The 20,219-nt window shown below is 39.5% G+C and overlaps 1 protein-coding gene across 2 annotated transcripts in view; it reads left to right on the top strand.

The window, feature by feature from the left end:
- The window catches only part of tmtc2b (transmembrane O-mannosyltransferase targeting cadherins 2b), a 238,514-nt gene that overhangs the window by 160,847 nt on the left and 57,448 nt on the right, over nucleotides 1-20,219 (top strand). For both annotated transcript variants that reach the window (XM_061970158.2, XM_061970159.2), the window contains 3 exons: nucleotides 7,703-7,817; nucleotides 13,737-13,822; nucleotides 15,949-16,133. In XM_061970158.2, coding sequence (XP_061826142.1) covers nucleotides 7,703-7,817; nucleotides 13,737-13,822; nucleotides 15,949-16,133 — 386 coding nt within the window. The remainder of the gene's footprint in view (nucleotides 1-7,702; nucleotides 7,818-13,736; nucleotides 13,823-15,948; nucleotides 16,134-20,219) is intronic.

The following is a 20,219-nucleotide window of genomic DNA, read 5'->3' as shown; positions in this document are numbered from 1 at the left end:
CTGAGTAGGTAACCATGTTACAGTTATTAAATATTTCAGTCATCCGTAATATCTTGATTATTTTGTTCGATTGACCGAGTTATGGAATAAAGCACACTTCTAGCTTTAATGCACATTTTACGGAAAATATTTAATATAATCAAGGACTTTTCAGCTTGTATAACTTTCATAATTTGTAATTAAGGCAGTACATATTCTTTCAATGTTAATAGTTACACTGAACAATTAACGATTAATTGATGCAACAAATTATAAATGTACATTTTTTTTATCATCAAAAACATTTTTGCAGCTCTAAACCAGGCTCTCCAGGATTTTTGAATGTTGCGATGGCACCAATTTACGTAGATTTAATCAACTTCCCAACACATTTTGGCCATTAGTTGTCATTTTCGCTAATCAAATTTGTCCCTGAATAACACTCAAATTCCCACACCCAATAACCAGTGAAGTCTGGTTTAATTATCGCATCGACTGTTACGGTTTTTCTTTGTGTAAACAAACCAGAAACAGTAACATGTAACTCGGGCTGCAAAATTGAATTGATCAAATTGCTTGATTCGATAAGAAAAAAATCGGATTTATATTTTGTTAAAGTACCACTGATAGTCACACACACACTTGGTGCGGTGAAATTAACCTCTGCATTTGACCCATTCCCTTGATCACCCCCTGGGAGGTGAGGGGAGGAGTGAGCAGCAGTGGTGGCCACGCCGGCGAATAATTTTTGGTGATTTAACCCCAATTTCAACCCTTGAGTGCCAAGCAGGGAGGTAATGGGTCCCATTTTTATAGGCTTTGGTATGACTCGGCCGGGGTTTGAACTCATGACCTACCAATCTCTGGGCGGACACTCTAACCACAAGGCCACTGAGCAGGTTGTTTCAATTAATGAATAAACTAATAACTAATAATAAATCATGAAATCTGGACCTAACTTCTGCGCTACATTAGAGCACACATGAGAGCGGTGGTGTGTCGGTGCCATGATCGGTGTAACGGCAACAGGGGAGAGTTTTTTATTTTTTATTGCACACATGTTCAAAGTGCAATTTCAATGATGATGATGTGGTTTTCATGGAAATAAATTAAGGTTATGGCAATAAGTTGATTTGAACTATTTTCCCCTAAATAAACACTTGAAATATTGATTACATTTTCATTAAATCACGAGCTGAAGCAATATTGCTGAAAAAAGCCTCAAACCAGCGCAACTTTTGCCGTAGCTTTTTTGAAACATCTGCCACAAATTTAGCCATTTTAGGCCTCAAACATCCCAATGGACTCATTGGAAGGTTTCTGAAATGTTTCATGTAGTGTATACATGTCAATCAATTGGAAATGGGATCTGGATTTCCCATTCTCCTGAGCAGGAATTAACACGGAAATCGAACACCATTAAATTACAAGGGAAGAAGACAAAACCAGTTGTGCGAGGGAGTGAAGGCCATGATTGTTGGACTGATGAGGAGACAAATTCCTGCTGCTGAAAGTCGTAACAAAAAAAAAAAGTACACTGTAGAGATTCACCTGTATGAACATTTCATACAATGATTGGTGTGACACAAATAATCACGCTTATCTGTACTACCACAATATTGTTCAGACTTGCTGACAATATGCCGTCACTCTCTGGAGGCACAAAAACATATTTATTGTCATTTGATTGGCAAAATAAATCACACCGTAAAACTTATACAAATTTAAACGTGAACTGGTACCATAACAATCTAATTGTTATCAGAATGTATTGGTAAAGACTTTAATCACTGCATACAGTACAGTATAGTAGTGTTTTTTCATGCCTTTCATGCAGAAGAAGCTCAAATACAATAACATAGGAAAAGGAAAACATACATACCTGTTTAAAAATTGTTTTTAGTAAATATCAATAAGTAAAAATCCTAGTTTTACACTGATGCGTTTCCCGTAAACTGTTCAGCTTGTATCCGTTATCTTCTATAACCACAAATTCCGTGTGATCGGATGTAACCAAAAACCCGAAAGAACCAAGGCAGAGGTACAGTAGTTTGTCTAGTCATAGTTTTGACATGTCTTTCTTTGTCTATTACATTGGCGTTGTTAGGCCTATTTTAGGGGGGCTCAAGCCCCCCTAAAATATTCTTAAGCCCCCCTAAATAATATATATATATATATATATATATATATATATATATATATATATATATATATATATATATATATATATATATTATTATTATTATTATTATTATTATTTTATTTTTTTAACAAATACATGTCAACATATTCATTATAAAGTGGCCCAAATATGAGTTTAAATAAATAATCATATAAACTGTCATTATTCACTCAGTTTCCCCTCACTTCATAGCGTAAATCACCAAAAATGATTCCCGGGCGCGGCACCGCTGCTGCCCACTGCCTCACCTCCCAGGGGGTGAACAAGGGGATGGGTCAAATGCAGAGGACACATTTCACCACACCTAGTGTGTGTGTGTGACAATCATTGGTACTTTAAGGTAAAGAGCCCCTTTAGTGTGTCGGTATCCAATCCATTCCACTTGTTCATATAGAAAATGCCCCCATCACTCTTGTAGAATCTATATAAAGTAATATACATTAGCCTAATGTTAAAATAATGAAAAAAACACAAATAGATTTGTTTTATTGTATGGTTACATTAATAGCTGTTGTATTATTATAGGATGGCTTGTTAAACATTTCATAGGATTTTCAGAGGGAGGAAAAACCAAGACATTTAATATAACATGTTAAATGAATAAATACATAAAAAGAAAAAGAAAAAAAATGGTTAAAAGCCATCGTCCCGGGGAGCATTTCATTTCGTCCTGTGCATTTTTTAAATAATAATAACAATGAATAATTTCTAAGTATTTGTTAGTATTTTGTGTAGTTTTGTGCTCGTGCGCTACGTTCGCTCTTCTGGGGGCTAAGCCCCCCCTGTCCTTAAAAGCTAGTGACGCCCCTGGTCTATTATGCTAAATAATTCAAAGGAAACGGCTTCTCTTCATCAGTGTGTCTTATCACTGAATATGGAAGTTGTTATAATTTAAACTCAGTGTTCTAGCATATGGCATTAGATACATCTTTAAATAATTACTTAATTCAGTTAAATACATAATTGTTATTAAATGTGTCATTTAATGTAAAATCCCATTTAAATAATGATTTCATGATTCAATCAATTATTTCATGATTTAATGATGTATTTAACAATTTAACTAGTGACACATTTAAGTTATTATTGAAAAGATGTATTTATTTAATTTTGTCCAAGTCAGTGGGCGGGATCTCAACACCTGATTGGACTGGATTTGTGTTAGCCCAGCCCACTGACTTTGACGGGGGAGTTTGCCAGATTAAAATTATATTGATAAATGTGTTTCATCCGTTAAACTCACCAATCAAAATCAGCAGGCGGTACTAACACAAATCTAGTCCAATCATTGCTTTGCTCTGAAGCCTGGAACTTTGGAAGTTTTTTGGCAGCGAAAGAGGTTACACTCTACTTTTTCGGGAGTTGGTGGAGGATATTTTAGACCTTGCGGAATATGTGGAAGCAAGACCTGCTGACTCAGAGCATGTAGCAGAGGAATGTGTAAGAGTTATCTCTGCACTTTTAGACCAGGATATTGACCAATACTCCTCTGCTTCTCTGGTCGAAATTCTGCTGATAAGTCCAAGTGCTGCTCACAGACTTTGATGGTTTAGTTTGACAGATAAAATACATTCAAATGGGACACAATTAAATAAATAATACCTGCAATGATAACATCAAAAAGTAATTAAATCACGAAACAATTATATAAATATCAAATGAAATTTCCTCCAGATAAATTCTAACTAAACAGAAACTCTGATAATTGCCCCCGATAAAAAGATCCCTGTGATCAAGAAGTCCCTTGGTGCTCTGGGTGCATTTGTTAAAAGCAGCCTCAGAAACCTTGGGGTTGTGTTGGATCAGTCCATGTCTTTGGAGGGTCACTGTCGTCAACTGACCAAAAACTGTTTTTTTCATCTCAGAAATCTTTCTAAAATGAGAAATTTGTTGTCAAAATTGGATCTCGAAATGATCATTCACTCGTTCATTTTGTCTCGTATTGACTATTGCAATTTTCTCTGCACCCTTTTCAACAAGTCAACACTAAAGAGACTTCAGACTGTACAAGATGCGGCTGCCAGACTTTTGAGCGGTGCACCCAGAACAGCCCACATTACCCCCATTGTATCCAGTCTTCATTGGCTTCCAGTTAAATTCCGCATTGAGTTTAAAATTTTAGTCCTGACATTCTGTGTGTTGCATGGTGGGGCCCCTCAGTACATCACTGACTTATTATGTCCCTACCCTTCAGGGCGCAGCCTCCGGTCTTCAGGCCAGGGTCTTCTAAAGATACCGAAAACTTGTTTTAAAACCCGTGGAGACCTGGCATTCCAGGCTATAGCTCCCAGACTCTGGAACAATTTGCACCAGTCCCTCCATGTGATCTTGACAGTGTTGAACCTTTTAAAGGGGAACATTATCACAATTTCAGAAGGGTTAAAACCATTAAAAATCAGTTCCCAGTGGCATATTTTATTTTTCGAAGTTTTTTTCAAAATTTTACCCATCACGCAATATCCCTAAAAAAAAGCTTCAAAGTGCCTGATTTTAACCATCGTTATATACACCCGTCCATATTCCTGTGACGTCACACAGTGATGCCAATACAAACACACATGGCGGATAGAACAGCAAGGTATAGCGACATTAGCTCGGATTCAGACTCGGATTTCAGCGGCTTAACACTGTCTGATAAGATAATTACTAACAACTATGAACTAGGTTTACAGCATATGAAATACATTTGGCAACAACATGCACTTTGAGAGTGCAGACAGCCCATTTCAGGCACGCTAAGAACATAGTTTTTTCCACGATTTCAGCACTCAGGTTAACCATACCTAAATAGACACAAAATACTGCATTACACAAGACTACCCGAATGTACTCGAATGATTGAAAAAAATAAATGTTTTTAAGCTAAATTATTAGTAAACACAGTTTATGTATAATAATTTACGTAAAACCGCGAGTAATGAATAAAGTTTTCATCAATTAATATATTCTGTAGACATACCCTCATCCGCTCTCTTTTCCTGAAAGCTGATCTGTCCAGTTTTGGAGTTGATGTCAGCAGGCCAGGGAAGCTAGGGTCGATATTCTTCTCTTGATCATCTTCGGGTGGCATAAGGGACGGTGTGAGCCAAGACATCCAGGGGGTTTAGCTCGCTCGTCTGCGGGAACAAACTGCCGCCATTGCTTGCCGTGCTACCGAGGTCCTTTGTCCCTGAATAGCTCACACACTCCGGCAGATTCAATGGGGGTCTGGCGGCAGATTTCTTTGACTTTATCGTTGGAAATGCATCTGCTTTGAGTGTCGCAGGATATCCACATTCTTGCCATCTCTGTCGTAGCACAGCTTTCGTCGGTAAAGCGTGCGGAACAAACGACTGACCATTCTGTCGGCTTTCCCCAAAGCCTCGTATTTTGAACAAATTTCGTCCAATTTCTTGCCACTTTCCCATCTTTGGGCCACTGGTGCAACTTGAATCTGTCCCTGTTCGTGTTGTTACACCCTCCGACAACACACCGACGAAAGTGAGAAAATGGCGAATTGCTTCCCGATGTGACGTCAAGTTGTGACGTCATTGCTCCGAGAGCGAATAATAGAAAGGCGTTTAATTCGCCAAAATTCACCCATTTAGAGTTCGGAAATCGGTTAAAAAAATATATGGTCTTTTTTCAGCAACAACAAGGTATATATTGACGCTTACATAGGTCTGGTGATAATGTTCCCCTTTAGAAACATTTGAAAACTTCTCTTTTTAGTAAAGCTTTTAGTTAATGCACCTTTTAACTATCATTTTTAATCCACTTTGTATCCTTTTTATGATGTTGCCCCTGTTGTTGTAAATACATCCATCCATTTTCTTTCGCTTATTCCCTTCGGGGTGGCGGGGGGTGCTGGAGCCTATCTCAGCTACAGTCGGGCGGAAGGCGGGGTACACCCTGGACAAGTCGCCACTTCATCGCAGGGCCTTGTTGTAAATTGAATTGTTGTTTTACTTCTCTTATACAGCGCTTTGTGATTTTATCTGTGAAAAGCGCTTTAGAAATAAAATGTACTTACTTACCTACTAAATAGTAAAATAATTGATTGAATCGTAAAATAATCAATTAAATCGTGAAATAATGAAATCAATAATTAACTATTAAATAATTACATTTAGTTTGATACAAATAAATATTGACATGCACCTGGGGATAGGTTGATTGGCAACACTAAATTGGCCCTAGTGTGTGAATGTGAGTGTGAATGTTGTCTGTCTATCTGTGTTGGCCCTGCGATGAGGTGGCGACTTGTCCAGGGTGTACCCCGCCTTCCGCCCGATTGTAGCTGAGATAGGCTCCAGCGCCCCCCGCGACCCCAAAAGGGAATAAGCGGTAGGAAATGGATGGATGGATGGATGTTTGAAAACACATTAATGTATTTTAATTCCAATTCCAATTAATTAATGATAGATTTCAGTAAATATATCAATATGTATTTATTAATTTAATTTTGGCCTTGCATACTTGTAGAATATTGAGAATGGCGTAAATAAGTACATCCTTTTTGTACATGTTTATTAGTTCATGATGTCCACTCATGTGGAAGGGCACCATCACTGCCATGGCACCAGTTATGATTGGCACCTTCCAACAGGAAATCAACTATTCACCAGCCCTCCTAGCAAGGCCAGAAGCCACAGAATTATGTCCAAATTATTGCTGTCATAGGCCCTTAGAGGGGAAGCGGGGCCGCGACACATGAGGCAACAGCAGGATACATTGTGTTAGCGAATTTCCCTTTCAAATATTCCACCGGAGCTGCGGCATGACAGGCTGTTTGTTTTGGCCGACCATCAAGCGAACGGAGGAGCAGCCGCAGTCACGTTTATTTTAGCAAGAAACACAAGCTCGGGAGATTGGTCGATTACCAATTGTCTGAACGGTGAAATTTAGAGATACGGCATCATTTTTTTTGTCGGAACAAGCAAAGCATAACTCGAGGCACGTATGAGTCAGGCCAGCTTTTTTCTCATTTATACCAAATATTCCACTGGGATCACGCTTGGTAGTAATTAAATTAGCACACTGCTCGAAGGCATGCTGCACAGAATCCTACTTTGTGGAATTACTGCCAAAAAATGATCATTAATTGTCATGCATATTTGACATACACTCCATGTAGCACTGCTTTAATCATCCAGTATGCACTTCCTCTCTCATAGTTAATGGAGAACATGCACAAAAGCTCAACAAACTTACTTTATAGGCGAGATCCTCCACTGCATTCACTGTTAATGTCATTAGTAGTTAAAAGGCTCTGTGGTGGTCTGCTTTTCAAGCACACTCTCACAGTAATGAGTGGTGGTTTCTGGCACAAAGCTCCCCCAGTGTGTCATCCTTCATCCCTGCAGAGCAGCTGCAGCAGGACAGCATCCTTTTAGCGGCCTAACAACGTTCCTACCCGACAACCTCGAGTGGCTGGCAATGACAAAAGAAAAATTCCACTTGAAAATGTCTTTTCTCCTGAATCTATTCAGAAAGAGCTTTTGTTTCCGTGACTATTGCCGCACAACCCTGTAATGTTTTTTTTTTTTCGATATTTGACAGCATGGGGCAACCTGGGAAACGTCCTGAAGAACCAGGGCAAGATGGAGGAGGCGGAACAGGCGTACAGAAATGCGCTTCATTTTCGCAGCAATATGGCGGACATGCTGTATAACCTGTGAGTAGTTTTTTATTGAACCTATCAGTCAATTCTTCAAATGCTTCTTTGCATCTTTACAATGTGTTCTTTCAAGAATTCAGTAGGAAATTTACAAAATACAAAAGGTGAGGACAACATTAGGTCTAAACCAGTGGCGGGCCGTGCGTTTCCCACCTAGGCCTTCAGTGATGTCCGACTTCAATAATTACCTCTCAAAATACCATAATTTATGTCACCACATGACCATTGCTGTATAAAATACTATATGGGAACACATTTACTCCTCCTATCCGGTAAATCGTTTTATACACCCGTCCATTTTCCTGTGACGTCTCACAATGATGCCAATACAAACAAACATGGCGCATAGAACAGCAAGGTATGGCGACATTAGCTCGGATTCAGACTCGGATTTCAGCGGCTTAAGCGATTCAACAGATTACGCATGTATTGAAACGGATGGTTTTAGTGTGGAGGCAGGTAGTGAAAACGAAATTGAAGAAGAAACTGAAGCTATTGAGCCATATCGGTTTGAACCGTTTGCAAGCGAAACCGACACAACAGCCAGCGACACGGGAGAAAGCGAGGATGAATTAGGCGATCGCCTTCTAACCAACGATTGGTATGTGTTTGTTTGGCATTAAAGGGAACTATGAACTAGGTTTACAGCATATGAAATACATTTGGCAACAACATGCACTTTGCGAGTGCAGACAGCCCAGTTTTCATCAATTAATATATTCTGTAGACATACCCTCATCTGCTCTCTTTTCCTGAAAGCTGATCTGTCCAGTCCAGTTGGAAATGCATCTGCTTTGAGTGTCGCAGGATATCCACACATTCTTGCCATCTCTGTCGTAGCATAGCTTTCGTCGGTAAAGTGTGCGGAACAAACGTCCAATTTCTTGCCACTGTCGCATCTTTGGGCCACTGGTGCAACCTGAATCCGTCCCTGTTCGTGTTGTTACACCCTCCGACAACACACCGACGAGGCATGATGTCTCCAAGGTACGGAAAACAGTCGAAAAAACGGAAAATAACAGAGCTGATTTGACTCGGTGTTTGTAATGTGTTTGAGAAAATGGCGGATTGCTTCCCGATGTGACGTCACGTTGTGACGTCATCGCTCCGAGAGCGAATAATAGAAAGGCGTTTAATTTGCCAAAATTCAACCATTTAGAGTTCGGAAATCGGTTTAAAAAATATATGGTCTTTTTTCTGCAACATCAAGGTATATATTGACGCTTACGTAGGTCTGGTGATAATGTTCCCCTTTAACATGCAAATTAGTAACATATTGGCTCTTAATTAGTCATTATTAAGTACTTATAAATGCCTTATTCTGCATGGCCTTATCATACAACCAGTAAGCCATTAACTAAGATTCTTCCCTCAATAACTTCAGAATAATTGCCTATTAGTAACCCTAACCCTAACCCTCATTTGTTCCCCTAGTGTCCAACAAGCTCTAAATGAAGTCTTTGTTACTTTAATAAGCAACTAATTAATGGTGAATATGTTCCCCATACTAAAGTGTTACCATGTTTATTTACATTCCTTAATTGTTTCCAAACGGTGTCTGTAAAACGGCAGTAAAACGGGTGATCAAACGAAACAGAAGTCATTGTATGAACAAAGTCTTCCCCATCAGTTGACGTTGTCCCCGGTGTGTGTTGACACACAACTGTGTGTGCTCCATCAACTGAAGGAGCTCCCTTCCCACACGTTCCATTGATCACTACTCTATTCCCAAAGGAGGTGTCCTCTTGCCTGGTCTTTTCCCTGCGGTGCTCTGTATCTGACAGCTATAAGTGGTGAGGTGGGAGCCAGAGGCAAACACAGAACATCCCCAGCCAATGATGACAGTACATTAACTGTAGATAGATCTACAGATGCAGAACACATACACTGTTAGGGCGGGGGGGTCAGCAACCTGCGGCTCTAGAACCACTTGGAGTTTTTTTTTAAATGTATGGAAATGGAAAAATATGAGATGAAAAATATATTTTTTTGTTGTAATATGGTTTCTGTAGGAGGACAAACACGATACAAACCTTCCTAATTGTTAGAAAGCTCACTTTGTAATATGTTTGTGTTTATGATTCACTGGTGAGGGTATTGGGCGAGCGTCGTTTCGTACTACTAATTTCAGCACCCCTTGAACTCATCGTTGTGTGGAATGGGACACTCAACAGTTTGTTTACATGTACGACGCTGCCACAGAAAGACGTGTTTTATGCCACTCCTTCTTTGTCTCTTTTTGTCCACCAAACGTTTTATACTGTGCGTGAATGCACAAAGGTGAGCTTTGTTGATGTTGTTTACTTGTTGGAGTACTCCCAGAGATGAGTGCCATGTACACAACTCGCTGCCTAAAGCGAGTACACAACATCCTGAAGGACAGATACCACCCAGCACATGGCCTCCTCAACCTGTTACCCTCTGGAAGGAGGTATAGATCGATTCGGGCCAGGACCACCAGAATGTCTCACAGTCTGTATCCCCAGGCTGTGAGACTGCTAAATGAACAGCCTGCCCCTTTGCTGCCCCGGACCATCTTATTACCTCACTCTTCACCACCTCAATAATTGCATTGCTGCAACATCAACGTAACACCCATCAGACATCTGACTGTTCCCACCCCCACACCCCTCTTATTGTGATCTTCCTGACAATGCTTGAATTCTAAAATGTAAACTTATTGTAAACCTGCACATTAATGCAGTTTCTATGCCGCTGGACAAAGCTCAAACAAAATCTCGTTGTTCATGTATGACTTAAGTGTTATTATGACAATGACAATAAAGGAATTGATTGATTGATTGATTGATTGATGTATTGGAGTGTTTGGTCACTGCATGACTGCAAGCTGATCGATGCTAACATGCTATTTAGGTTAGCCGTATGTACATATTGCATCACTATGCCTCGTTTGTAGGTATATTTGACCTCATTTACTTTGCTTTACTTATGTCCTCTGTGTATTTAATTTTTATTTGCATGTCTCATGACGCATTACCTGTGTGTAATATTGGCTGCATTTCTGATAGTTGTTAGTGTGCCATGTTGTTCCAGACCACAGCAAACATTAACATGTTGTTCCAGACCACAGCAAACGTTTGTCAGCTTGCAAAGATTGTGATAAATCCATTAGAAGAAGACAGCCTGTCGTTTCCTTTAACTTAGACACACACATATATACATTTGGCCATTCTAAGACAGTCATTTCCAGAAGTTATCTCACCCTCAGAGAAGTTTTACTAATGTTTTCCATGTTGTAAAAATGTGTCGAATAAATATTGGTAACATTTTATTATGGGGAACACATTATATAAGTAACAAAGACTTAATTTAGAGTTATTTGGACACTAGAGGAACATATAAGGGTTAGGGTTAGGGTTACTAATAAGCAATAATTCTGAGGTTATTGAGGGAAGACTCTTAGTTAATAGCTTACTGGTTGTATAATAAGGCCATGCAGAATAAGGCATTAATAAGTACTTAATAATGACTAATTAAGAGCCAATATGTTACTAATTTGCATGTTAATAAGCAACTAATTAATGGTGAATATGTTCCCCATACTAAAGTGTTACCTAAATATTATATTTCAACATTTCTGTCAACGAAGATTTTGTCAGCCTGCGACACATAGTCATTTTGATAGTAGGCTAATATAGCTAATTAGCTACTTACATCTAGGGCTGCAACAACTAATCGATTAAATTGATTAAAATTGATTATAAGAACAGTTGGCGATTCATTTAGTCATCGATTCGTTGGATCTAATATCGGATCGGCCGCCGATATTTGCCAAAAAATGCGTATCGGCAAGGCATGGGAAAATGCCGATCCAGATCCAGTTTAAAAAAAAAACTCCGGTCCGTGTTTTCCAACGCACAGATTTAAATAATACATTCCACTTTTCTGCTGCTCCCTATTTCCGTTCTGCATTTTCCAGCACACCTTCAACACACCTACAGGTCTATGGATTCTCACGCAGTTGCTTTTAGCTGCTGGCATTGCACTACAGGCTCTTCCCACTCCTTCTTCTGTCTCCTTCTCACAGACAGCAAGCGCAACTTCTTACACACGTCACACGTCACATACGTATACGCCCTCTCCCAGCAGAGAGGTAGCAGCATGGCTAACGTTAGCTGTGATGCTAGCGCAGCCGCTAAGGTGCGCGCCTGCTCAAACGTCCTCTGCGCACGGCAAATCTATGCCACGCACAAAATCAATTAAAAAAATAAGCGCATAACAATTTTCGACACACGGACACGACAGAGAAAACACGTTTTCGTCATCATTGTTCAAATATTGTAACGTCTGTCGAGACGCTTATCTCCATTCGGTGCCACACATCCATACCATCAAAATGCCGAGGCAAAAATTTCCAGATCAACACCGTATGAAAAAATTAGTGATTTTTTTAGTTGTGATTTCCTTCTCTGCATGAAAGTTTAAAAGTAGCATATATTAATGCAGTATGAAGAACAATGTTTTAATGTAGACATGCAAGCCTTGAAAGAACATTTTGAAAATCAAGACTACATTTCCTGCAAATGGGTGCATTTCTACCCTATATTTTAACTTTAGATTTATTCTCATATCAAACTCTTTTGGCTGTCTTTTTCACACTTACATCAGGCGCCCCCCTCCACACCCTGGATTATAAATAATGTAAATAATTCAATGTGATTATCTTGTGTGATGACTATATTATGATGATAGTATATATCTGATAGTATATATCTGTATCATGAATCAATTTAAGTGGACCCCGACTTAAACAAGTTGAAAAACTTATTCGGGTGTTACCATTTAGTGGTCAATTGTACGGAATATGTACTTCACTGTGCAACCTACTAATAAAAGTCTCAATCAATCAATCAAAACACACAGAATCATCATACTGCTGTGATTATATGCATCAAGTGTTCATTCAAGGCTAAGGCAAAATATCCACATATATATTGTGTATCGCAATATGGCCTTAAAATATCGCAATATTTAAAAAAGGCCATATCGCCCAGCCCTAGTTTCAATGATGCCATTTCTGTTTGTCATGTATAATTTTGTCTATTTTGTGTTTATCCTTGAATAAACAGGTCAGTTTCTTGTTACCAACCATTGTGTATTATTCAAACTCCCCTAATTCAGCTGGATAGTTGTTATCAAGAGTACTAAAACCCTTTTCAACATGATTCTGACAACTAAGTAGGTTAAATAACTTTAAACTTTAATACATGCTCGGATAGGCCAGTATCGGTCAGTATCGGTATCGGTCAGTATCGGTATCGGATCGGAAGTGCAAAAACAATATCGGTATCGGATCGGAAGTGCAAAAACCTGGATCGGGACATCCCTAATCTATGCTATGCGCATGCGCAGAGGCAATTATTGTTTTTTGTTTTTTTTTATATATATATACCTTTATTTATAAACTGCAACATGTACAAACAGCTGAGACACAATAATCAAAATAAGTATGGTGCCCGTATGCTGTTTTTTTTTTTTCAATAAAATACTGGAAAGGATAGAAATGTAGTTTGTCTCTTTTATCCGATTATTAATCGATTAATCAAAGTAATAATGGACAGATTAATCGATTATCAAATTAATCGTTAGTTGCAGCCCTACTTACATCATTATAACACTTATGTAAGTCTTTTAATTTTTTGTGGCTCCAGACAGATTACTTTTTTTGTATGTGTGGTCCAACATGGCTCTTTAAACATTTTGGGTTGCCGACCCCTGTGTGACGTGAAATGTGCAAATCTGGAGAAAAAGCCTAGATGACGAAATGTTTTCTTTTTCACGTCGGATTCCAACGGAACTGTCACCCATTCCACTTGACGAAACGTGTCCCGTGTCCTATTATAACAAAGTGCATGTTTATATGTTAACACATGGAATCTTGTTTTGTTGTTGCAGTGGTTTGCTGCTTCAGGAGAGCAACAAGTTCTCCGAGGCGCTTCACTACTACAAGCTGGCCATTGGGAGCCGGCCAACTCTGGCCTGTAAGTACAGCTTTTCCTTTTATTGACAATCTCCAGCTCTGGCGGTTGCGGCCGTACCGTGTCCAGGCAACGGTGAACACAGGCTGTGGTTATGTGAGGCCAGCGGAATAGGTGGCAAAGGGCAGCTGGTCTACAGCTGGTGCGTTCAGAGCCAAGTCAACACATGAACAAGCGAACGCATGATGTCATTTATGATTAATTCGAGCAGGAAGTTATTTTCCGCCGCGCCTACTTTTCCATGTGATCGGCTTCATTTGGGGGGATTTTATTAGCTGCTACACCTGGGTTTAATTTCCCCGCAAGGGTATCTTATCTTCACTGCATGATGATTACAAATGCTTGCCAATTTTACCACATCTTGATAACAGAATAAATTAGCTCCCGATTGTTCTTGCCATCGGTCAATGACAGATAAACATAAAGTCCTAAATGTCTGTTCCCTCTGCCCTGAATTAATTAAAGATCCAATCCTGATCACAGTCAGACTAGAACATTTCAATTCGGCGTGCAATTATCTTGTCCGTTAGCCGATAACTGAGGTAATTAATTAACTTGAGCTGCAGACATCTCGGAGGCAGGAGGAGAATGTTATCTTTTCTACTTACTGCCGTTCCTCACTGCCTAATGAAAGCAGCGGGGCGAAATATTGCTATTTTTATTTGATATGACTCTCTTGTATTAGAACGTATAGGCATGAGGGGAGCAATATAAGTTGGTGTTTGAGCCTCCATGCGTTACTAAATTGTGTCAATTGATGTATTTTGATGTCAAATGGAATGACAGAGAATGTTATTCTTCATGAACTTCAAATCTGTGTTTGTGCTATTGGTGAGAAGAAGAACATTTCAATCACCTAAATACCTTACAGCAGTGGTCCCCAACCACCGGGCCGTGGATCGATTAGTACCGGGCCGCACAAGAAATTAAAAAAAAAATATATATATATATATATTTATTTTTATTTTTATTAAATCAACATAAAAAACACAAGATACACTTACAATTAGTGCACCAACCTAAAAAACCTCCCTCCCCCATTTACACTCATTCACACTCATTCGCACAAAAGGTTTGTTTCTTTCTGTTATTAATATATCTGGTTCCTACATTATATATCAATATATATCAATACAGTCTGCAGGGATACAGTCCGTAAGCACACATGATTGTGTTTTTTTTTTTGACAAAAAACAAACAAACAAAAAAAAAAACCCCCGGTCCGTGGGAAAAATTTTCAAGCGTTGACCGGTCCACAGTTACAAAAAGGTTATGGACCACTGCCTTACAGGAGACTTTTTGAAGGGGACCTGTGATAAAAAAAAAAAAACCTCCCTCCCCCATTTACACTCATTCACACTCATTCGCACAAAAGGGTTGTTTCTTTCTGTTATTAATATTTCTGGTTCCTACATTATATATCAATATAGTTAAATGCAGTCTGCAGGGATACAGTTCGTAAGCACACATGATTGTGTTTTTTTTTATGACAAAAAAACTAACAAAAAAACCCCCCAAAAAAACATACCCCCCCCCCCCCCCCCGGTCCGTGGGACAAATTTTCAAGCGTTGACCGGTCCGCAGTTACAAAAAGGTTGGGGACCACTGCCTTACAAGAGACCTTTTGAAGGGGACCTGTGATAATTCTAATTTACATTTAACACACTTTCTTGTGGTCCAAATAATGTGTATTAGATATGGTTTGGTGTACATTGTGAGCAAATTTTGCTCCACTGTCACTTTTATAACTACCGCGTTTATTGTAATAAAGCTGCACCCACCAAATTTTAGAAAAAAATAAAATAATATTTGTACATATTTTAGCTGCATGGAACTATAAGCCACAGATATATCCTGGTATGAAAGATTTTGTAAATGTTAATTTCCATACTTTTAAGTGTTTCCAAACGTTACCTGTCACAAGGCAGTAAAACGGCTGATGAAACAAAACCGAAGTCATCGTCATGGACCCACTAGCTGCGGAAGCTACTTCTCCAATCAGAAACTTGTAGGAACCTTCTTTCAGAAACCTAGAAAAATGTGTGTAAATATATATTTGTGTGGGCCTTGGAATTTAAAGAAGTAAATTAATCTTGCGGTGCGTTTCTTTTGTTCCGTGTCCCAACCAGCTGCCTACTTGAACACAGGCATCATCCTGATGAATCAGGGCCGCCTGGAAGAGTCCAAGCGCACCTTCCTCACCTGTGCCGACATCCCAGACGAGAACCTGAAAGACCCCCACGCCCACAAGAGCTCGGTCACCAGCTGCCTGTACAACCTGGGAAAGCAGCTCCATGAGCAAGGACACCAAGAGGTGGAGACTCAAATCATGTTTTTGATTTCATTTTTTACCAGTGATTGCACAAAGCAATACAAGTTGCAATAACTTTAGATTGTTACTGTCACTGTAAAATGCTCACAATATATACTGTACCAACAAAAAAGGAGCATTTTATTATGTTTTATGATCCCGTTCTATTAAAAAGCAAGCTAGTGAAAGCAAGTAAGCATATACTGTGTTTTTCGGAGTATAAGTCGCACCTGCCGAAAATGCATAATAAAAAGGAAAAAAACATATATACAGTAAGTCGCACTGGAGCTATGAAACTAAACTGCGACTTATACAAACTATGAAAAAAACTGCGACTTATAGTCCGAAAAATATGGTAATTCCCAAATGTGCTTCCCCTCAGCTTGTGAATAGTAAGGCCCCCAGAGCAAACCCCTAATTAACAAGTATATTATATTAAGCGTTTAATTTGCTGCAACAATTATGCACAAACGGATTTGATAAGAATACATTTAGAAATTCTTAAGGAGAATAATGTGCATGCTAGAAAATTAGTGTAGTGAAATGAAATGTAGATAATAGCTTTCCTGGCTTTAAACAAAGCCCTACAGCAGTGATATTGAACTAGCTGCCTGGGGGCCAAATCCAGCCAGGAACGACACCATACCAGCCCCCCGGGTTTAGTTCAAAACTTGTGAGACAAGCATTTTTGCAGCAAATTCCTAAAAACTTTCCTGTCATACTAGCCCCCAGGTTTAGTTCAAAACTTGTGAGACAAGCATTTTTGCAGCAAATTCCCCAAAACGTTCCTGTTGTATGGAGGAACTAGGACCACTGTAAATACATTTGGCAGATGCTTGCATTGACATTTTAACCTTACTGGCAAACAAGGAACACTGTGGTCCAAACTTGTGATTTAAAGAACTTAGGCATTCCTCAAGGCAACTGTTTAAGTCCTCTCCTTTTTGGCAGTTTTTTTTTGTACGGTAGTTTATGTAAGTAAGGTGTTGCAGTTTACTTCAGATGCAGTCAGTTGTCATTTGTTAAATTCCTTTAGTTATACTCGTGGTGTTCCTCAAGGTTCCGTTTAAGGTCCTCTCTTTTTCACCATTTGGGCTACTCAACAGGTTCAGTTCAAAAAAGGTCCTTAAAAACAGCAAAGCAGTCCCGAAGAAATTAAAATACTAAAATCAAATGTCTACATAAACCCAAAACCAGTGAAGTTGGCACGTTGTGTAAATCGTAAATAAAAACAGAATACAATGATTTGCAAATCCTTTTCAACTTATATTCAAATGAATTACTGTAAAGACAAAATATTTAATAATCTAAATGAGAAACTTATTTTTTTTGCAAATAATCATTAACTTAGAATTTAATGGCAGCAACATATTGCAAAAAAGTTGGTACAGGGGCATTTTTACCACTGTGTTACATGGCCTTTCATTTTGACAACACTCAGTAAACATTTGGGAAATGAAGAGACCAATTTTTGAAGATTTTCAGGTGGAATTATTTTCCATTCTTGCTTGATGTACAGCTTATGTTGTTCAACAGTCCGGGGTCTTCGTTGTCGTATTTTACGCTTCATAATGTGCCACACATTTTCAATGGGAGACAGATCTGGACTACAGGCAGGCCAGTCTAGTACCTGCACTCTTTTACTACGAAGCCACATTGTTGTAACACGTGCAGAATGTGGCTTGGCATTGTCTTGCTGAAATAAGCAGAAAAAGATGTTGCTTGGATGGCAACATATGTTGCTCCAAAACCTGTATGTAACTTTCAACATTAATGGTGCCTTCACAGATGTGTAAGCTACCCATGCCTTTGGCACTAATACACCCCCATACCATCACAGATGCTGGCTTTTCAACTTTGCGCCTATAATAATCCGGACGGTTCTTTTCCTCTTTGGTCCGGAGGGAACGACATCCATTTTCCAAAAACAATTTGAAATGTGGACTCGTCAGACCACAGAACAAATTTCCACCTATCAGTCCATCTTAGATGAGCTCTGGCCCAGCGAAGCCGGCGGCGTTTCTGGGTGTTGTTGATAAATGGCTTTCGCTTTGCATAGTAGAGTTTTAACTTGCACTTACAGATGTAGCGACAAACTGTAGTTACTGACAGTGGTTTTCTGAAATGTTCCTGAGCCCATGTGGTGATATCCTTTACACACTGATGTCGCTTTTTGATGCAGTACCGACGAAGGGATCGGAGGTCACGGGCCTTGCCGCTTGTGTGCAGTGATTTCTCCAGATTCTCTGTACCATTTGATGATATTACGGACGGTAGATGGTGAAATCCCTAAATTTCCTTTCAATAGCTAGTTGAGAAATGTTGTTCTTAAACTGATGGACAATTTGCTCACGCATTTGTTCACAAAGTGGTGACCTTCGCCCAATCCTTGTTTGTGAATGACTGAGCATTTCATGGACGCTGCTTGTACACCCAATCATGGCACCCACCTGTTCACCTGTGGGATGTTCCAAATAAGTGTTTGACTTTCTCAGTCTTTTGCCACTTGTGCCAGCATTTTTGAAACATGTTGCAGGCATCAAATTCCAAATGAGCTAATATTTGCAAAAAATACCAGGTTTACCAGTTCGACCGTTAAGTATCTTGTCTTTGCAGTATATTCAATTGAATATTTGTTGAAAAGGATTTGCAAATCATTGTAACCTGTTTTTATTTACGATTTACACAACGTGCCAACTTAACTGGTTTTGGGTTTTGTACTATAGAGGAGGCTGTTTCTCCAGAATATACACAATCAGACTAATAGTGAAGTGAGAAATCCAGCCCCCCAGTCTTTAGCTTTCTGGAAGTGTGGTCCCCAATTCGGCATATCACACAAGGAGCGGTGCTGCTGTTTTAATTGAGAATAAAGCAGAGTCTCCATTTCACGCTGGAGAAAGCGAGCAGGCTGAAATCTGACCTCTTGACCACAGCATGAGCTTCAGCTGTATACCAGTTACAGATCCTTTGACCATTTCATTTGTGGGGAAGTCCGAGTCACCCACTATAAAAGTGGGTGACATTGTTATCACCAGGAAAGATGAGGTCACCTACCTAGGTTCCATTCTAGAGGCTAATCTTTCCTGTGATAAAATGGCAACCAAGGTAATCAAAAAGGTCAACCAACGAACGAGATTTCTCTATAGAATCTCCTCTCTGGTCAACAAAAGCACCATGAGGATTCTGGCGGGAACTCTCGTTCAACCCTTTTTCGATTACGCATGCACCTCCTGGTACTCTAGCACCTCCAAAACCCTCAAATCTAAACTCCAAACATCCCAGAACAAGCTAGTCAGATTACTGCTAGACCTCCACCCCAGATCCCACCTCACTCCTACCCACTTCTCCAAAGTGGGCTGGCTCAGGGTGGAGGACAACTTGCACTGAGCCTAGTCTATAAAATCCGCTACACCTCCCTGATACCGAAGTACATGTCAAACTACTTCCTTGACCGCCATAACCACAACACCATGGGGAGCTCCACTAACCACGTTAAACCCAGATTCCGAACTAACAAAGGTCATTCTCATTCTCTTTCTATGCCACATCAATGTGGAATGCGCTCCCAACAGATATAAAATAAAGTGCATCTCTATCCTCCTTCAAAACCGCAATAAAAGTTCACCTCCAGGCAGCTACAATCCTAAACTAACACCCTCCCCGGATTGTTAATAATCAAATGTAAACAATCAAATGCAGATACTTTTTCTTATGCCTTCTGATCTATCTCTCTCTCTCTCTCTCTCTCTCTCTCTCTCTCTCTCTCTCTCTCTCTCTCTCTCTCTCTTCTCCCTCTCTCTCTCTCTCTCTCTCTCTCTCTCTCTCTGCCCACTACTTGCTGTCCATATCCTACCAAGTCAGACCTACACTGTTCCAATATCCATTTTATCTGTTCTCAATTGTTGATGACTGATGATAACAACCAAACCTAACCCAACCCCGCCCCCTCCACACCCCAGATTGTAAATAATGTAAATAATTCAATGCGATTATCTTGTGTGATGACTGTATTATGATGATAGTATATATCTGATAGTATATATCTGTATCATGAATCAATTTAAGTGGACCCCGACAAGTTTAAAAACT

The sequence above is a fragment of the Nerophis lumbriciformis genome, linkage group LG10, assembly GCF_033978685.3.
Source record: "Nerophis lumbriciformis linkage group LG10, RoL_Nlum_v2.1, whole genome shotgun sequence".
Classification (NCBI taxonomy): domain Eukaryota; kingdom Metazoa; phylum Chordata; class Actinopteri; order Syngnathiformes; family Syngnathidae; genus Nerophis; species Nerophis lumbriciformis.
The sequence above is the reverse complement of the archived record's forward strand: the minus strand, read 5'-3'. Positions and strand labels throughout refer to the sequence as shown.